This window comes from Pan troglodytes, chromosome 8 (assembly GCF_028858775.2).
Source record: "Pan troglodytes isolate AG18354 chromosome 8, NHGRI_mPanTro3-v2.0_pri, whole genome shotgun sequence".
Lineage (NCBI taxonomy): Eukaryota > Metazoa > Chordata > Mammalia > Primates > Hominidae > Pan > Pan troglodytes.
The window spans coordinates 44995190-45009776 of NC_072406.2; the positions used below are offsets into that span (position 1 = coordinate 44995190).

At 36.9% G+C, this 14587-nt stretch overlaps 1 protein-coding gene across 3 annotated transcripts in view; it reads right to left on the reverse strand.

Moving 5' to 3' along the window:
- The window catches only part of KIF5B (kinesin family member 5B), a 47599-nt gene that overhangs the window by 6147 nt on the left and 26865 nt on the right, over positions 1–14587 (reverse strand). For all 3 annotated transcript variants that reach the window (XM_507730.6, XM_054660957.2, XM_063781571.1), the window contains 11 exons: positions 12981–13124; positions 7725–7913; positions 7020–7137; positions 6109–6170; positions 5905–6014; positions 4740–4841; positions 3379–3439; positions 3193–3264; positions 2920–3024; positions 2011–2227; positions 372–522 (listed from right to left, as the gene is read on the reverse strand). In XM_507730.6, coding sequence (XP_507730.2) covers positions 392–522; positions 2011–2227; positions 2920–3024; positions 3193–3264; positions 3379–3439; positions 4740–4841; positions 5905–6014; positions 6109–6170; positions 7020–7137; positions 7725–7913; positions 12981–13124 — 1311 coding nt within the window. In that variant the 3' untranslated portion in view covers positions 372–391. The remainder of the gene's footprint in view (positions 1–371; positions 523–2010; positions 2228–2919; positions 3025–3192; positions 3265–3378; positions 3440–4739; positions 4842–5904; positions 6015–6108; positions 6171–7019; positions 7138–7724; positions 7914–12980; positions 13125–14587) is intronic.

Genomic DNA, 14587 nt, shown 5'->3' on the forward strand with positions numbered 1-14587 from the left:
AAAAAAAAAAGATGTTTCAAATTTCATATATGAAAATTTTGGTTTTTGAAAATTTCAATTATGGAAAAAATTAATATAATTACATGTCTAGCCAAAAGGAAAGGAATGTTTATAAACCATGGTACATCCATTAGACACAGTATCAAAAGCTATTACAAATGGTCCAATGCTAGATTTCAAAACAATTAAGACCACAAATTTGAATATATAGTATGATCTAAACTACACAAAAAGATCAAACTAAATTACTTTTATAATGCTTAAGTTAAAAAAATCATAACACTAATGTGAGAATTTTTTAAAATCAAAAAACCTATTTAACAACCAATTTTCCACAAACAGATATGAAAAGCCAGATATAAATAACAAACCTGTGGGTATGTATAAACGATTACACTTGTTTGCCTCCTCCACCTCGCACTGCCACTGGCTGGCTGTTCTGAACAAATGCACCTCCTCCACGAATTGCACTTGGGTGAGTTGGAGAAGCTGCTGGATGTTGCCCGGGACGAATAGGTTTAGCTAATATGAAAAATAAAGACAGACTTTAGAATAAAGTTTAACATGTGACTGCAATGACTGTTAAGGTTTCTTCTCTTATTCACAACAAATTCCCAAATGTTTTGTTTTTCTTTGCCTTTTTGTTTCTCCATCACTTTTTCTTTTCTGTAACATCCTTTTCTCTAGGACCTATACAATTCTTAGCCTTTAAAAATCTTCCTGGCCAGGTGTAGTGGCTCATACCTGTGTAATCCCAGCACTTTGAGAGCCTGAGGTGGGTGGATCATTTGGGTCCAGGAATTCAAGACCAGACTAGGCAATAAGGCAAAACCCTGTCTCTACAGAATATAAAAAAATTAGCTGGGTGTGGTGGTGTGCACCTGTAGTCCCAGCTACTTGGAAGGCTGAGGTGGGAGGATTGCATGACCCTGGGAGGCTGGGGCTGCAGTGAGCCATAATTGCACCACTGCAGTCTAGCATGGGTGACAAGCAAGACCCTGTGTCATAGAAAACAAGCAAACAAACAAACAAAAAAAATGGCTGGGCGCAGTGGCTCATGCCTGTAATCCCAGCACTTTGGGAGGCCGAGGCAGGTGGATCATCTGAGGTCAGGAGTTCGATACCAGCCTGACCAACAAGGAGAAACCCTGTCTCTACTAAAAATACAAAATTAGCTGGGCATGGTGGCTTGCACCTTCAATCCCAGCTACTAGGGAGGCTGAGGCAGGAGAATCGCTTGAACCCAGGAGGCAGAGGTTGCAGTGAGCCGAGATCACGCCATTGCACTCCAGCCTGTACAACAAGAGTGAAACTCCATCTCAAAAAACAAGCAAAAAATAAATAAATAAATAAAAAACAAAAAAACACTTCCTGCACCAATTTTTGTTTGTTTGTTTGTTTGTTTGTTTTTTGAGATGGAGTCTCGCTCGTCACCCAGGCCGGAGTGCAATGGTGCAATCTTGGCTCATTGCAATCTTGGCTCATTGCAATCTCCACTTCCCATGTTCCAGCGATTCTCCTGCCTCAGCCTCCCAAGTTGCTGGGTTACAGGCGTTCACCACCATGCCTGGCTAATTTTTTTAATTTAGTAGAGACAGGGTTTCACCATGTTAGGCTGGTCTCGAACTTCTGACCTCAGGTGATCCACCCGCCTCGACCTCCCAAAGTGTTGGGATTACAGGCGTGAGCCGCTGCGCCCAGCCACCAATGATTATTCTTAAACGTTAAATCATTGCTGATGGCTTATTTTCTTGCAATTCTCTTGGCTTTAATAATATTGCTCTATATAGTTTCTCCATTCCATGACCATTCTTGCTTGCTTCTCTAGTTCTCATTTATCTTCTTGTTCTGCTAATGTGATTATTCCTCTTTCCCAACAGTGCCACTCTGCTTAGTTAGAAAATAGAGACAGATGCACCATGACAACACATAAAATTCGGATTACGTTTTCCACTAAATGAAAGCATTCAAACTGAGCAAGGTTTAAAGGTTTTAATGTGTTCTACTAACCAATCTGTGCAGAATGCCCTCTTCTGGCCATATTCTTTGACCTGACTGCTTCCTTTATGCGATCTACTTCTTGCTGATAGCGTTTGCGATCACGAGATGCATTTTCTTTAGCTTCTTTCAGTGCTGATTCCAAAGCTTTCACTCTCTCAGCTGTAGCTCGAAGTCGCTTTTCCAACTTAGGAAGTTCACAGCGGAGATCTGCATTATCACGTACCAACTAAACGTACACAAAGAAAACAAGGATTCCAGATTTAACAGGATGACTTGAAAAAGTATGAGCATTTCATAATTGCTCTTTAGAAAAGTAAAACTGCATTTTATATTGTTTCCCATTTATCTAATTTAGGCAGAAACACGCAAGGAATACATCCATCTATACATAGCGTACACACATCTAGTTTATTCACGAAGGTATAATTTCCTTTAATTTTTTAGGGGGAGAATTGTTCTTTCCCTCTACTAGGCAAAGACAATACATTACAAGATAGTGCTATGTTTCTTCAGTAAGACAACTAATCTGGTTAAATGAAAACTGCATCATTATGTCTGACACACTGGGGTATTAGGTATAAAAAGACCACTCTCCCCAAAAGACTTTGCAGTACTTTAACTGCAGTCTTGTGTAGTAGAGATTTCAAAATTACCACGAATAAATTATGAAAATGCACAGTCTTAAAATCCTAAAGGGAAAATGAGAATACATGTTTTCACTGCCTCTTTTGATAATAACGTTGTTAAAAATATTAACTCCTCTAAAAGTTACTTGTGGTTTCTTTATATAATTTCTGATAAAATGGCTCAGGGTATAAAAATTCCTGAGGACTCTGAAAGATTGAAATACTCACTTGCCAATCCTCAATTTTTGATTTTTACTATCTTGCAGCTACCAGAAAATATACTCTTTAGTACCTGTTTGTGCACTTTAGTGAGCTGTTCAAGATTATTTTCAAGAAAGGAGATTTTTTGCTTCTGAGCAGCGCTGCCTCCGGTGTCATCAGAATCAATCTCAGCACTCTGAGAAAAGAAGGTAAGTATTACAAAAAAATTTAAAAAATTAAAAAAAACTAAGCTTAACTATACAAAAATTGACGTGACTGTAAAGTTATTTCACTTTGAATACAAATAATTACCTAGAAGTAAGCACCATTTATGCAAACGCCTACCTCGGCATAGTTACATTACCTTTTTAACTCTTGTAGCCAGGTCCTGAACAAAGAGTTTGCGCAGGTTGTGTAAAGTCTGAAGTTCTTTTGCCTTGGATTAAGAACAGCGATATTTTTGGAGCTCAGACTTTAAACTTAGAATAATCATGGTAGAAAAAACCCACAAAATATTTCCCAATCCTGTTTATTTTCATGTTTTTCTTACCACTGTCTCTTCCAAACCCTTCAAGTCTTGTCTTGCTTGTTCTCGTCTATCTTGCATAACCCTAACAGTAGAAGAACAAACATATATTTTCAAATTTTATTCTGTAAAATTGTACTTAGCATGAGAGTTGAATAAAATATTTTGTATCTGAAAGGATAAATTCTTAAATTTAAATAAATACAAGATGCCTATTTTAAACAATTTACCTGTGCTGTCTTTCAAAAAAAAAAATTTTTTTTTTTTTTTGACACAGAGTTTCTGTCCCAAACACTGCTCACTGCAACCTCAACCTCCTGGGCTCAAGTGATCCTCCTCACCTCGTCTCCCAAATAGCTGGGACTACAGGCATGTACAATCAGCCCTGTCTAAAAAAATTTTTGTAGAGACGGGGTCTCACTATATTGCCTAGGCTGATTCTCAAACACTGGGCTCAACTGATTCTCCTGCCCTGGCCTCCCAAAGTGCTGAGATTATGGGTGTGAGCCACTGCAGCTTTGCAATTTCAAAAAATTTTCATATGCCTTCTAAAACAACAGTCTATTGTTATACATTCCATATATAGCAATGGAAGAGATGAAATAAAATGTGGCAGAATTCAAAGAATAAGGAATAGTTCTATAATTTATATTTTAAAATATGCCACATGTATTATACTGCTATTTATCCAAAATGATACTGATTAATTATAGATTATAAACTGTCAAAGACTAAAATATTTTACATTACAAGTATTCTAAACAAAATTACAGCTGCAAGTTAGCAGAATCTTCATAAAATCCACTCTGAACTGGTCCTGATGTTCTAACTATCCTAACAATATCAGTTGATTTGCAAATTGTCTCACAAACTCAAGGTATGTGAAAAATTATAATCATGCATTTTCTACCTGCTAAGATTCTAGAAAACTGAGTTTTGAGAAAATGAGAAAAGGTAAACCATGAAAACCTCTGTTCAAAATGGCAAGGCTAAACACCACAATGCTCTTTTATGCAAGAGAAAATTTAACAAAAACTCAGTTTTTGTGTTAGATCTTAAAATCTTCGAAGTTACTTAATATATTGTTTTAGGTTCATTTTTATGCTGGATCCTGAAGTAATATGGAGATAAAGAAACAGCAAGCAGATTGATAAAGAGAAACCTTAATGTTAACCACAATGAAATATAAGACCTTGCTTTCACTAAAATACAAGTATATATTCCAAGTATTTAGATATAAATCAAACCAACTCAGTGGATTTAAGAAAAAATCCTTTAGCCCATACAAAGTAAAATATGTATCCACTGGCTATATCCAAAGGTAGTGCCTATAATCCTCTAATTTAGCTTTTATTTTTAAACTTTAATTAAAAACAATTACTCACGTAAGTTCATGTAGTTTTCTGCTCTTTTCCTGATCTGTGGCTTTCAACTTCTCATGTTCTACTCTTAGACGTTCCTGCTCTAACATCATTTTCTGGTTTTGGCTGACGAAAGAAAAAAATTATTAACACAGTATCAATATCACAGTTTTCTCAATGTCATCATTAAAATTTCCAAACTTTTAAATTCTATAATCTCATCAAGGACTTTTCTGTTATCCTATACCCTATGGAGGAAAAGAGGAAAGGGACCTGGCTACTTGTGGACATAGAAAATTTTTCGTATTTTGGTTTGAAATCATGATTCTGTTCTCCTCTGTCTTTCATCTTCCTGAATCCTTATGCCTACTTCCATCAGGTATTCATAGTAAGACCTACGCCCCAAACCTCATCATTATTTTGTTATGTTATTCTCTTCTTGGTTCCTACTCAAATTGTTGCGGACTCTGACTTCCATAAACTCTATGTATGTGCACATGGTTATGGAGGCAGGGAAATTGCTTCTAGATAAACTAAGATGACAACTTAAAAAAAAAAAAAAACCTTTGAAAATCCATAGAATTTCCAGAAAAGTTTTTCCCAGTTAAGAATTTTGAGTCAGGGTCTCGCTCTGTCACCCAGGCTGTAGTACAATCATAGCTCACTTCAGCCTCAGACTCCAATACTCAAGCAATCCTCGTGCCACAGCCTCCTGGGTCACTGGGACTACAGGCATGTGCCACCAAGCTCAGCTAATTTAAAAAATTATTTTTTGTAGAGATGGAGTCTCACTATGTTGCCCAGCTGGTCTTGAACTCCTGACCTCTGGTGATCCTCCCACCCCAGCCTCCCAAAGCACTGGGGTCACAGGCCATCAGCCACTGCACCCAGCCAAGAATTTTTTTAAAAAAGGAAACTAAATAAAGGATTTGGAGAAGACTGTGGTATGCAATAATGGACTTAGGTTGGGGATTTTTTTCTTTTACTGAATAATTTAGATCAAAAGACCTAAAAAAAGCCTCAAAAATTTCACCTGGAATTTAGAAGTTTTACTCATAAATGAGAAAATTCTTTATTTTCCAAGATAAAAATGTAATTTTGATGAAAACTGCAGGTTTCTAGTAAGAATATATACCATGTCCATCAGTAACCGATTCTTTCCTCCTAACTAGAGAAGTATAATACTTACTCTTGAAGATCAGTAATAAGTTTTTCTTTTGCTTCTACTTCATCTCTCAAACTACTGATCTGTTTTTGATGAGTTTCTCTATGGCTCTGGATCTGCTGTTCAACAGCTTGCTAAAATTTTGAGGGGGAAAAGGATGTTAAAGTCAGACTAATCAAAATTAATACTGATTAATTAAAGCTGTTAGAAATGTGACATCAAACTTGCCTTAACTTCATTTGCAGTCTGAACCTTATTTAAGTGCTCCTTTTCCATTTCATGGACTTTCTCTGTTTGAATAGAGAAAAAATAGAAGAGTGAAATAAGCCTTTAAGGTTCCTCATATAAACCAAGGAGCAAATGGATTTTACAATAAGCATTTTCCTTAGCAATATTCAACTTCAAATTACCCAAATGTCACCTGCTCTCCAAGTTCAATGACATGTAGACTAGTATACAAGTTACATCCATTGTGTTGGTATTATGTATTCCTTTATGGTTTGTTTGGTTTTTTTTTTGGCCTAATCCAGAACAGATTAGTTAAGGGAATGGTAAAGAAATGACATAACTCCTAAGTCCCCTATGTTAAGACACACACACACATACACCCCACTTCATAACTGTGGGAAATCCCCAGATTGGCTATTTCCATATTCAAACAAAATCTTAAAAATATATATATATATGTTTTGACAGGCACAGTGGCTCATGCCTGTAATCCCAGCACTTTGGGAGGCCAAGGCAGGCAGATCACAAGGTCAGGAGATCAAGACCATCCTGCGTAACACGGTGAAGCCCTGTCTCTACAAAAAAGGTAAAAAATTAGCCAGGCGTGGTGGCATGTGCCTGTGGTCCCAGCTACTAGGGAGGCTGCGGCAGGAGAATCACTGGAACCCAGGAGGTGGAGGTTGCAGTGAGTCAAGATAGTGCCACTGCACTCCAGCCTGGGCAACAGAGTGAAGACTCCGTCTCAAAACAACAACAAAAAAATGTTTCAAAGCAACATTAATATGTATGATTTGTTTACCATTCCAAATCAGCCATATTCCTACTATTTCTTTCAGTGTGAATATTAAGTTTACTACAATTATACTAAAATAAGAACACAGATGTAACTCATAAACAGTTGGAAGCTATACCTTGTGCTCGAAGCTGGACTAATTCTTCACTGAGGGCATCGACAGATTCCTCCAGCTGTCTTTTCTTTTGTTCCACATTTTGAAGGTATTCAGTCAATGACTTGATTTTGGCTTCATGCTTTTGGAAAAAATATACTGATATGAAGTGGAAAACATATGCATACACTTTAAGAATATTTGACAGTAAACATTTCATTATCTATATATGATAAATTTGGGAATATTTAAAACTAAAATATTCAGGAGCCAATTTTGAAATGTTAAAGAATGTAATCAATTAACTCATTGGTGATCATAACTTGCAAACTAAGGCACTGAAGACTCAAATATGAAATACTAATTTTACAGATACCACCATCTAACGTTACCATCTTCCCTCCTTGTGAAATTCTGATAGTGGTGAATGGCCCCATTCATTCAGTTGCCAAGCCAGGAAACTGGTTCCCTGCAGTTTTGCCCACCCTGGAATTCTGGAGTCTTTAACAAGTTACCACCAGTCACATCATTCTGGTAAATTTCTATACATAACCCATATTTATGTTAGGCAAATATAACTCAGTTAAATCATTCAAATTTACTGCAGCTAGACTAGGAAAAAAACAACTAAATTTCACCTAGAGACACATTTTTCTGAAAACTTGTATAATAAATAAAATTTCTATGTGGCTGTTTCAAAAAATGAATAAACTTTGTTCTATAACATACTTGAGAGATACGAAGCTGACATGCTGCTAACTCCTTTTCATTTTCTTCCATTTTTTTGTTGCTCTCAGTTTGTGTGCTTTCTAACTGCTTGCAACGTTTCACCATGGTTTTTACTTCTGACTTCATTTTGCTAATGTAGAGTCTTGCAACAGTGAACTCTTCATCTATCATGCCAGTTCCCTCAGGCTGCTGTGAGGAAAAAGTAAAATAAAAAATTAAAGCCAAAAATGTTCAATGTGTGTTTTCCCAATTAGGCTATAAAATCTTTTTATAAAATATATTTTAGTATTACTCAATATTCATACAAAGTCTGGATCTTATTTTTTTCTTTTATTACTGTTTTCAACGAAAGGTAAATAAATACAGCTTACTTTTTGCCTTCCTTTTTTTAAAAACTGAGAATAATGTTAATACATGCCAACAAGAAAAATAAATAAATGTAAACCTAAAGAAAACACAAAAATACAACCAAACTAATAAATTCTGCCTCTTTCAATTTTTTCACTTCCTCTTTACAGGACCTCTTCAGTAAATTCATTGTTAATCATGTGCACGTTCAGCTTAAAATTTAACAAGAGGATGTTTAGGTGGCAGGGAAAGGATGAACTTTAAGCTCAACCAGAAGGAATTGTGGTCACTGTATATTCCTTCACCTTCAGGAAGAAATAAAACTGTGCAGACGACATGATTAAGTTTACATGTAAAGTCAAAAGACCCTGAATAGCTAGCACAACACTAAGGACAAACAAAGTCACAGGACTTGACACTATGCAACTTACTGTAAAGCTATAATAATCAGAACAGTACAGTGCTGGCAAAGAACAGATAAACAGGTTAACAGAACAGAATAAAGAGCCCAGGAATAAAACCACAAAATACAGTCAACTGATCTCTGACAAAGGTGCAAAGGCAATTTGATGGAGAGAGGACAGTCTCTTCAACTGGACATCCAGATGTGAAACAATGAATCCTGGTACAGACCTTACCCCTTTCAGAAAAATTAACTCCAAATGGATCATAGATCTAAATGTAAATGCAAAACTGAAAAAAAAACTTTTAACATAGGAGAAAATCTAGGTGATATTGGGTTTGGTGACAAGTTTTTAAATACAATACCAAAAACACAATCTATTAATGAAAAACTTGGTAAGTTGGACCTCATTAAAATTAAAAATTTTTAGTCTCAAAAAATGACGTTGAGAGTAAAAAAAAAAAAAAACAAAAAAAAACAAGACACAAACTGAGAAATAATGCAAAACACTATCTGATAAAAGACTTATATCCAAAACATATGAAGAACTCTTAAAACTCAACAATAGGAGGCCAGGTACGGTGGCTCACGCCTGTAATCCCAGCAATTTGGGAGGCTGACGCGGGCGGATCACCTGAGGTCAGGAGTTCAAGACCAGCCTGGCCAATATGGTGAAACCCCGTCGCTACTAAAAATACAAAAAATTAGCCAGGTGTGGTAGTGGGAGCCTGTAGTCCCAGCTACTCGGGAGGCTGAGGCAGAAGAATTGCTTGAACCCAGGAAGAGGAGGTTGCAGTGAGCCGAGATCATGCCACTGCACTCCAACCTAGGCGACAGAGCGAGACTCCGTCTCAAAATAAAACAAAACTCAACAACAGGGCCAGGCGCAGTGGCTCATGCCTGTAGTCCCAGCACTTTGGGAGGCTGAGGCAGGCGGACCACCTGTAGTCAGGAGTTCGAAACCAGCCTGGACAATATGGTGAAATCCCATCTCTACTAAAAATATAAAAATTAACCAGGCGTGGTGGTACGCGCCTGTGGTCCCAGCTATTTGGCAGGCTGAGGCAGAAGAATCACTTGAACCCAGGAGGCGGAGGTTATGGTGGGCCAAAATCACGCCACTGCACTCCAGCCTGGGTGACAGAGCGAGACTCCGTCTCAAAAAAAAAGAAAACCTCAACAATAAGAAAAAACACAACTGCAAATTAAAATGACAATAAAATAACACCATACATTAGTAAAATCCCAAGAAACTGACAAGAGCAAACACTGGCAATGATGTGGAACAGCAGACTCTCATTCATGGCTGATAGGAATGCAAAATGTTTCCACCACTTTGGAAGACCATTTGGGAGTTCCTTACAACAAAGCTAACATAGTCATAACGTACAACCTAGCACTTCTAGGTATTTTTACTCAACTGAACTGAAAATTTATGTCCAAAGAATAACTTACACATGAATTATTATTTTTTTTTTGGAGACAGAGTCTTACTCTGTCACCTAGGAAGGAGTGCAGTGGTACCATTTTGGCTCACTGCAACCTCCACTTCCTGGGCTCAAGCAATTCTCGTGCCTTAGCCTCCCAAATAGCTGGGACTATAGGCGTGCACCACTATGCCTGGCTAGTTTTTTTATTTTTTGTAGAGATGGGACTTCACCACTTTGGCCAGGCTGGTCTCAAACTCCTGGCCTCAAGTGATCTGCCCGCCTCGGCCTCCCGAAGTGCTGGGATTACAGGCATGAGCCACCATGCTCAGCCTACACATGAATGTTTATAGCAGCTTTGTTCATTAATTGCCAAAACCTCAAAGTAACCACATAGGTGAATGGATAAACAAACCATGGTACATTCATATCATGGAATATAATTTAGTGATTTAAAAAAATGATCAAGCCATGAAAAGCCATGGAAGAATCTTAAATGCATACTGGTGAAAGAAACTAGCTGAAAGGGCTACATATACATACTGTATGATTCCAACTATATAACATTTTGGAAACAGCAATACTATAAAGATAGTAAAAACATCAGTGGTTGCCAGAAGTTCAAGAAGTAGAGGTGAATAGCAAAAACACTGGGAATTTGTTAGGGTGGTGTGGGAACTATTCTAAATACTGGACCTATAATATTATGCACTCCTTAAAATCCACACAACTATAGAATACAATGAGTACAATAATCATTGTAAACTGTAACATAAAACTGTAAACTGTAACTTAAGAACAACAACAGGCCAGGCGCAGTGGCTCATGCCTGTAATCCCAGCACTCTGGGAGGTCGAGGTGGGCAGATAAAGAGGTCAGGAGATCAAGACCATCCTGGCTAACACGGTGAAACGCCATCTCTACTAAAAATACAAAAACAAAATTATCCAGGCGTGGTGGCACACGCCTGTAATCCTAGCTACTCGGGAGGCCGAGGTGGGAGAATGGCATGAACCTGGGAGGCGGAGCTTGCAGTGAGCCAAGATCGCACTACTGCACTCCAGCCTGGGAGACACAGTGAGATTCCGTCTCAAAAAAAAAAAAAAAAAAAAAAAGGTAGCGCTCTAACAGAGCTTATATATGATGAGAGGAAAAGAATTACTTGTTAATGACAAAAATACTGAGGATCCTTTTTTTTTTTTTTAATTAGAATAGCTATTTGCAAAGACGACATTTTCAAACTGCTATGGTATAGTGGAAAAAAAAAATCTAGTAGTCATGGAACCTGGATTTCATCCCTCTGCCACTAAACATAAACCATTTCCACTCTCTCTTTACACTTTTTAACTTAAATCATAATTATTTGAACATAAAATATAAGATTTGTCTAAAAAGTTGCAAATCTACAAAGCAAACTTTGAACAACATCTCTCTGGTGTTCTGCGATATGAAATAAATGTACTTTTCCATCCTAGAGATTTCTCTACATCTCACATTACTTCACCATAAACAGAATAGGGCCGAAATGTTCAGACTGATGGTGAAGGGAAAGCAAGTCAAGTGGCCCCATAGTGAGTCCACTGAAGAAATAACATATGAAGAGAAGAGTCATGAGAATCCTTGCCTCCATCAACAAACATTTTTTATTTTGTTGATTTTATCTTTTATTCTTTTTGTATTTTTAAAAAATATTTTCTTTTTCTTCATTTTTAAACTGAAGAATCACTTAACAGCAAACAGCAACATTAAACAATACAAAAGATGGAAATGTGTACTCCATATTGAAAACTTTTACATCAGTTCCAACTCTGGTTAACAGACTGGGCTTTTTAGTAGGCTCTCAATATAAACCCAAGTGTATATGCTCTCTTTGTATTGTAATTAGGCTTTAATCAAAAAGGTAAAGTCTAAACAGCTACTGCAACATACAAATCTTTCATGTTATATGCATGGTTTTTCAGTTAAGAGTCTTAGTTTGGTTCTTTGGTCTTAGTTTTTAAATCTACCACCAAGTCAAATGCCTAACGCTAACAACCAATATTAGTATCTTTAAAAAGATTAGGACAATGAGGTATAAAGAAAATATGGCCATATTTTGAAAACTGAAAACTCTAGAGTTCATTGTATTATTCTACTATTATATGTTTGAAATTTTTCACACTAAAATAAAAAAGAATTAAGAAAGCAGTGCTCATCTTTAACTTTTCTTTAAATATTTAAAGCAACCACAAGCCCATTCATTATAAATTTATTCCCTGAGCTAATCTTTTTTTTTTTTTTTTCCAGATAGGGTCTCACTGTTGCTCAGGCTGGAGTGCCATGGCACAAACATGGTTCACAGCATCTTTAACCTCCTGCCTCAGTCTCTTAAAATAGCTGGGACTACAGGCATGTATCACCATGCCTACATGCTAGGCTAATTTTTAAATTTTTTGTAGGGACAAGGTCTTGCCACGTTGCCCAGGCTGGTCTCGAACTCCTGGGCTCAAGTGATCCTCCTGCCTTGGCCTCCCAAAGTGCTGGGATTACAGGCTTGAGCCACTATGTCTGGTCCGTGAACTAATCTTAATTGTTGTTCCAATCATTTCACTTATGGAAATTTATTAACGTAATTTTTAAGCGCGAATTTTTTTTTTTTCTGGAGACAGCATCTTGATCTGTTGTGCAGGCTGGAGTGCAGTTGCACGATTGCAGCTCACTGCAGCCTTGACCTCCCAGGCTCAGGCAATCCTCCCACCCCAGTAGCTGGGACTACAGGCACACGCCACCATGCCAGGCTCATTTTTGTATTTTTTGTAGAGACAGGGTTTCGCCACATTGCCCAGGTTGGGGAAAATGTTATAGTAAAGAATCAAACATGAGGTCCAATAAATGCCGCCTACTGAATTTACCTATTTGGGTGCCCTTATTCTCTTGCTCTCTCCTGATCTATTTAAAATGCAGTTAATAACATCTACTACATGACTGTTTGTGAGGATGAGATCATGAATACGAAAAGAACTTTACAAAGTATTAGTAGTAAACAAAAGTGCCAGTGTATACAGATAATTGTCCTTAATACTTAGTTATTATATTTACCTTTACATCATTATTTCCCACAGCAATTCCTATTTCTGCAAGGTCTTTTAGTAAAGATGCCATCATCTCAGCTGCTCGTTTTTTCTGGTGGTTGGTCATTTCCTTAAGTTTCTGAAGCTCAGCATCTATACTCGCTAAAGTTGCCTAAGAGAACCCAAAACAAAAAGTATAGTTAAATCTACTACATGAAAATTCAAATCAAATACTCATCGGTGTTTCAAGTTTTACACCAAGCCCTTACGAAACCATGTCTTTTCTGCTTTCATTTTTCTTGAACTATCTACCAGGTTCTGGGCTCCCAGCTCAAACTTAAAAAATATTTTAGACCTAATAGGCTATGGTAAAAGTAGCCACATTGTTTTCAATTAAGAGCAGGCAGTTTCTGTTATTTCACTAAATTCCTGAGATTGAATAATATTTTCTGTCTAAAAATGGGAAGCCTCAAATTCAACTAGATTTGATTATCACTTATTACTATATTATGTCTTATCTTTAGAAAGTGAGTCAGCAAATTAACGTTACAATGACACTCTTTTCTAGATGGTTAGTATGCTTTCTTCATCTACTTTCTATATACTTACTCACTGGAAAGAATCCATGTGATAATACTATGATACAGGCAATTATCCAGGAGCTAGTGTTAAAGTAATATTATCTGAGTTTAATGACTATCATTATAAATCTCAAATCATAGCTGGCTTAACAGCTACAAAATCACCAAATTTTGAAAAGTCCAACCCAGTTTGGTGCCCACTTTAAAATAACTCATATGGCAGAACAGATACAAGGTGAGCATCCCCACTCCGAAGTGCTCCAAAATCTGGGACTTTTTGAGTGCTTGCATGATGCTCAAAGAAAATGCTCACTGAAGCATTTTGGACTTGCCAATTAGAAATGCTCAACTGGTAAGTATAATGCAAACATTCCAAAATCTGAAACGCTTGGGGCTTCTGTATTTGTAATGCCTGTACTATACTGTATTTGTAATGCCATTTATTGACTTTTCATCAGTATCTTTTAGTAAAGATGCCATCATTCCAACTGCTTATTTCTTAGGGTAGTTCATCATTTCCTTAAGTTTCTGAGTATCAGTAGAGTGTGTATCCACCCAGGTTAATCTACAATATGATACCAATTATCTTCAAGTCTCATAATATAGCATGCTTCTACCATAATTGTTTAAATTACCAGACACTCTCTAACTGAACAGCAACACTGTCTAAGCATATAAACAGATGCTAAACACTAGGGATTTCTAACTCCTATTATCAATGTAATGCTGATAGATTTCAGCTCCACAAGTGAAACATAAATATAACTGTCTTAAAGACTAAAATCAGCAGCCAAGGACCACCTTTCAGAGTTGTAAAAAACTCCTGTTATTCTTTCATACAACAATTAGCTTTGTTAATAATGCAACTCAGTACGAGTTAGTTATAATGGTGTCTTAGATCTGTACAGTACTGAATGTTAACTTCAAGCTAACTGTAACTTTGTAGATTAAAAAGAGAAAAGGAACTCATAGGGGCAGGAAACCTTTTAAAAGCATTATTTTGTACTGTTGACTGCTTTCTTTTAGACAAGTTAATGTGAGCAGGGAAATATGT